Source organism: Colobus angolensis, unplaced genomic scaffold (genome assembly GCF_000951035.1).
Source record: "Colobus angolensis palliatus isolate OR3802 unplaced genomic scaffold, Cang.pa_1.0 Scaffold22, whole genome shotgun sequence".
Classification (NCBI taxonomy): domain Eukaryota; kingdom Metazoa; phylum Chordata; class Mammalia; order Primates; family Cercopithecidae; genus Colobus; species Colobus angolensis.
This window is the reverse complement of record NW_012115377.1, coordinates 3,046,138-3,051,948: the sequence shown is the minus strand read 5'-3', so window position 1 is coordinate 3,051,948 and position 5,811 is coordinate 3,046,138. Positions and strand designations below refer to the sequence as shown.

The window sequence follows — 5,811 nt, the reverse complement described above, 5'->3', positions numbered from 1 at the left end:
GATCTTGGCTCACTGTAACCTCCACCTCCCGGGTTCAAGCCATTCTCCTGCCTCACAAGTAGCTGGCACTACAGGCACGCACCACCACACCCAGCTAATTTTCATATTTTTAGTAAAGACAGAGTCTCACTATGTTGCCCACGCTGGTCATGAACTCCTGGAACCAAAGTACTGGGATTGCAGGAAGGAGCCACTGTGCCTGGCCAAAATAATTCTTTTATTTTAAATTTTTGTTAGTTTTATTATTATTATTATTTTTAAGAAACAGAGTTTCATGCTGTCATGCAGGCTGGAGCACAGTGGTACGATCGTAGCTCACCGAAACCTCAACCTCCCTGCCTCAAGTGATCCTCCTGCCTCAGCCTCTTGAGCAGGTGGGACTACAGGTGTGCACCACCACACCCAGCGAATTTTTAAATTTTTTTTCTAGAGACGCGGTCTCCCTATATTACACAGTCTGATCTTGAACTCCTGGCCTCCAACAGTCCTCCTGCCTTGGCCTCCCAAAGCTCTGGGATCACAGGCAGGAGGAACTGCACATAGCCTAATTCCTATTCACAGATCGTGGATAAGAACCTCTCCCCAGCATACGCACTGGCCTCATCAGAACGTCAGGGTTAAGGCTCCTAAGATATGGCTCCTCTGTGCTCCCCACGCAAGTAATCCACCTTATTCCACTGTCAGGCAACTTCCAGGAATTATAGTGGCTGTAGGCTGTAGTCTAGCTGGAAAAACACTGAGGTAGAAGTCAGTAGACCTGGGAGACTGTTTTGGCTCAGTCACTAACAACTTATGTGGCCTTGGGAAAGAAAGAAGCTCCAGCAACCACGCCTGTAATCCCAGCACTTTGGGAATCCGAGGTGGGAGGATCGCTTGAGCCCAGGAGTTCGAAGGAAGCCTGGACAACAAAGCAAGACCCCATCTCTAAAAAAAAAAATTCCAAAAATGATCCAAGTCTGGCAGTCCTAGCTACTCGGGAGGCTGAAGTGGGAGGATCACCTGAGCCCTGGATGTCAAGACTGTAGTGAGCCAATATCACACCACTGCACTCCAGCCTGGGTTTCGAAGTGAGACACTGTCTCAAAACAGAGAGAGAAAAAAAAAAAAGCTGGAGCTTTTGTTTTCTCATTTGTAAATGGTGGATGACATTATCTCCTTCACGGAGTTACTGTGAGGATGGAAATACAATTTTTTAATTTTTTTCTTTTCTTTTGGAAATACAATTAGATAGGCACAGTGGCCGGGCACAGTGGCTCACGACTGTAATCCCAGCACTTTGGGAGGCCTAGGCCGGTGGATCACCTGAGGTCAGGAGTTGAAGACCAGCCTGGACAACATGGTGAAACCCTGACTCCACTAAAGCTACAAAAGTTAGCCTGGTGTGGTGGCGTGCGCCGTAATCCCAGCTACTTGGGAGGCTGAGGCAGGAGAATTGCTTGAATGTGAGAGGTGGAGGTTGTAGTGAGCCGAGATCGTGCCACTGCATTCCAGGCTAGGCGACAGAGTGAGACTTCATCTCAAAAAAAAAAATTAGATAGGCATAATACACAAGGGGATGTCAGATGACACCTGTGCCACCACTTAGTACCACTTTGAGCCGGGACAGACGACTTAGGTCTCTGTGCCTCAGTTTTTCCATCTGTCAAATAGGGACAATATGAGGATGGTCAAGGTTAAATAATGCAATACACAAAGGTGCCTAGACCAGCACCTGTCGTATTTTGAAAACTCTTCCCCTTTTAACTGTTGTTGTTGGTATTATTATTTTTCTAACTAGAGTGATTTCTAGCCTTCGAAAAAAGGTTCAGAAGTTTGTGAATAAGACCATTATTCCTTACCAACTAATTTGTAACCCCACTTTCTTTTTGGTTGTTGTTGAGAGAGAGTCTTACTGTGCCTTCCAGGCTCAAGCAATTCTCCTGCCTCAGCCTCCCGAGTAGCTGGGATTACGGGCACCCGCCACCACTCCCAGCTAATTTTTGTATTTTTGGTGGAGACAGGGTTTCACCACGTTGGCCAGGCTGGTCTTGAACTCCTAACCTCAGGTGATCCTCCCACCTCGGCCTCCCAAAGTGCTGGGATTACAGGGGTGCACCACCGTGCCCAGCCCGTAACCCCACTTTCTTTTTACCTACTTTGATTATGGAACTTGGCACGATGCCCAGATTGCCATAATACAAATTATCCTCCTGAGTTATAACTGCCAGTTCGTTTTCATCTAGGAAAAACAAAACAAGACCAAATGAAAATTGAAATGCTGGCCATTTCTGTGGACCAAAAGATAAGTATGGCTGGGTGCAATGGCTCACGCCTATAATTCTAGCAGTTTGCAAGGCCAAGGGGGTGGATCACTTGAGGCCTGGAGTTCGAGATCAGCCTGGCCAACAACATGGTAAATCCTCCTCTCTACTAAAATTACAAAAATGAGCTGGGCACGGTGGTGTGTGCCTGTAGTCCCAGCCACTCAGGAGGCTGAGGCAGGAGAATCACTTAACCCAGGAGGCAGAGGTTACACTGAGCAGAGATCGTACCACTGTACTCCAGCCTGGGCAACAAGATTGAAACTCCATCTCAAAAAAAAAAAAACAAAAAGGAAAGGAAAAGAAAAAGAAAAAAGAAAAAAAATATGACAGCTATTTTCTGGTTTATAATCACAAAGTTCATGAGGAAAAGCCAAGCAATATGAGAAAATATAGAGTTGAAGCTTTTTTTTTTTTGGAGTCTCACTCTGTCGCCCAGGCTAGAGTGCAATGGTGCGATCTGCTCACTGCAACCTCCACCTCCCAAGTTCCAGCGATTCTTCCTTCCTCAGCCACTTAAGTAGCTGGGATTACAGTCCCCCGCCACCGCGCCCGGCTTATTTTTGTATTTTTAGTAGGGGGGGAGGTTTCGCCATGTTGGCCAGGCTGGTCTTGAACTCCTGACCTCAGGTGATCTGCCCGCCTCGACCTCCCAAAGTGCTGGGATCACAGGCATGAGCCACTGCGCTCAGTTGATTTCATGCTTTGGCTGGGTTGCGTCTGGCAGGCCTATAGTTAATAAGCCAGGTCTAAATATTTCTAGGCTACCAGTCGGTCGGGTACGCACTGACAGCAATGTTGTGGATGGTGATCGGGGCTTCAAAAATGGAAGTAAACAAGGTCTGGTCTCCTTTTTTCACCCGGACGGTGTCGACGAGCTGACCTAGGAGGTAACAGGATAGGTGCATGAGGCCCCGTGTGCATCATGGGAAAGGGGATGTGTACTACTGGGACCCCAGCTACCTGTGCAACCACCCAGCCCACCCGGCCAGTGGCTCTTCGATGTTCCTTATAGCTTTTGAGAGGTTCGCTATTCAAAGGAGAAGGAATCAAGGAAAACACAGCACTGAAACACAATTTTGTTAAGCATGACAAGGAATATGCTTTGGTTTAAGAAAACCCAACCCTTCTGCCAGGCGTAGGGGTGCATGCCTATAATCCCAGTACTTTGGGAGGCTGAGATGGGCAGATCACTTGAAGTCAGGAGTTCGAGATCAGCCTGGCCAACGTGGCAAAACCTTGTCTCTACTAAAAATACAAAAATTAACCGAGCATGGTTGCATGCACCTGTAATCCCAGCTACTTGGGAGACTGAGGCAGGAGAATCGCTTGAACCCAGAAGGTGGAGGTTGCAGTGAGCCGAGATCGCGCCACTGTACTCCAGCCTGGGTGACAGAGCCAGACTCCATCTCAAAAAAAAAAAGAAAGAAAAGAAAAGATAAAAGAAAATCTGACCCCCATTAGTCTTCTCTATCAGCAAGCTCAGAGGGAGGGCCGTTGAGTTTTTTGTCAACCAGTGGCTTGAACACAACGGAATGTCTCCTAATACAGGTGACCACTATAAGGAATAAAACAGACCGGGCTTGGTGGCTCTCATCTGTAATCCCAGCACTTTGGGAGGCTGAGGCCGGAGGATCGCTTGAGCCCAGGAGTTTGGGACCAGCCCGGGCAACAAGGTGAAACCCCGTCTCTACAAAAAATAAGTTAGTTATGCATGGTGGCACACCTGTAGTCCCGGGCGCGGTGGCTCACGCCTGTAATCCCAGCACTTTGGGAGGCCAAGGCAGGCAGATCATGAGGTCAGGAGATCGAGACCATCCTGGCTAACACGGTGAAACCCCGTCTCTACTAAAAATACAAAAAATAAAAATACAAAAAAAATTAGCCAGGCGTGGTGGTGGGCACCTCTAGTCCCAGCTACTCAGGAGGCTGAGGCAGGAGAATGGCGTAAACCCGGGAGGCGGAGCTTGCAGTGAGCTGAGATCCAGCCACTGCGCTCCAGCCTGGGCCACAGAGCGAGACTGCGTCTCAAAAAAAAAAAAAGAAAAAAGAAAAAGAAATGTTAAATGCGAAGCCTCCTGAAACTCTGGAAAAGCAGCCTCAGAGGTGTCTGACTGGCATTTTCCCTGGATGCGCCCTAAAGCGGGCAGAATAAACCTCCATGATGGAGACTCTTGTCACCATCACTTATTTCAGTTGTCACCGTCTACCCGGCCCTAAGTATCCTGCAAGCCAGGAAGCTGGCGAGGATGCAGAGATCCACTGAGTGATTGTGGGCTTGTGGTCCACTTGGAACATGGAAGAGGAAAAAAAATCGAGTGGTGGAGGCGTCGCTCCTTCCCCTCCCTTTATCCAGGCTGTACCCGGCCCCTCTGGAGGAGGCCACTGGGCCCCTGGGCTCACCTGCATTATGGGAAAACAACAGGCTCTTCTCAAACCACAGGAGCAGAATGCCTTTCTGGCCGGGGGCGATGACGATGTCGAGAGTCCCGTTATAGTCAAAAGACAGCCCCAAACTCCGGTTGAGGGGGTGGTCTGAGTACTTGAACATGCCCTGGGAGAAAAAGACAGCTTTCAGCCTCTCCCCAGACTCTACTGTGGAGTCCCACTGAGTCCTAATGAGGGAAGAGGAGTCCGGCTAGCCGGTGCAGGGGAAAGTAAAGAAAGCAAAGAAGCCACAAATCTGCCTTTCTTTTTTTATTTTTATTAAATACAACTTTATTATTTTGATAGGGTTACATTTCAGTTTAACCATTGATAATTTAGCTCTGAATAGAGAATTACTCTAAGTGTCAAATGCTCAATGCATTTTGAAGATTTATTTTATTTTATTTTATTTTATTTTTGAGATGGAATTTGGCTCTGTTGCCCAGGCTGGAGTGCAGTGGCAATATCTTGGCTCACTGCCACCTCCATCTCCCAGGTTCAAGCGATTCTTCCACCTCAGCCTCCCAAGTAGCTGTGATTACAGGCGCCCACCACCATGCCGGGCTAATTTTTTTGTGTTTTTAGTAGAGATGGGGTTTCACCATATTGGCCAGGCTGGTTTCAAACTCCTCACCTGAAATGATCTGCCCGCCTCAGACTTCCAAAGTGCTAGGATTATAGGCATGAGCCACTGCACCTGGCCTCATTTTGAAGATTTAGTACAGAAAAATGTAAACTATCTCATCCATGAGTTCTTTATATTGATTACATACTGAAATGGTACTATTGGGCCAGGTGCAGTGGCTCACACCTGTAATCCCAGCACTGTGGGAGGCCAGGGTGGGGCGGGGTGGGGGGTGGGGGGTCACTTGAGGTCAGGAATTCGAGACCAGCCTGGCCAACATGGTGCAACCCTGTCACTACTAAAAATACAAAAATTAGCCGGGCGCGGTGGCTCAAGCCTGTAATCCCAGCACTTTAGGAGGCCAAGGCGGGCAGATCACGAGGTCAGGAGATCGAGACCATCCTGGCTAACATGGTGAAACCCTGTCTCTACTAAAAATACAAAAAAAAATTAGTCGGG

At 48.1% G+C, this 5,811-nt stretch overlaps 1 protein-coding gene across 1 annotated transcript in view; it reads right to left on the bottom strand.

Moving 5' to 3' along the window:
- Positions 1-5,811, bottom strand: part of CATSPERD (catsper channel auxiliary subunit delta) — a 69,575-nt gene that overhangs the window by 35,331 nt on the left and 28,433 nt on the right. The window contains exons 8-10 of the mRNA XM_011943621.1: positions 4,704-4,854; positions 3,088-3,183; positions 2,136-2,218 (exon numbers count right to left, since the gene is read on the bottom strand). Coding sequence (XP_011799011.1) covers positions 2,136-2,218; positions 3,088-3,183; positions 4,704-4,854 — 330 coding nt within the window. The remainder of the gene's footprint in view (positions 1-2,135; positions 2,219-3,087; positions 3,184-4,703; positions 4,855-5,811) is intronic.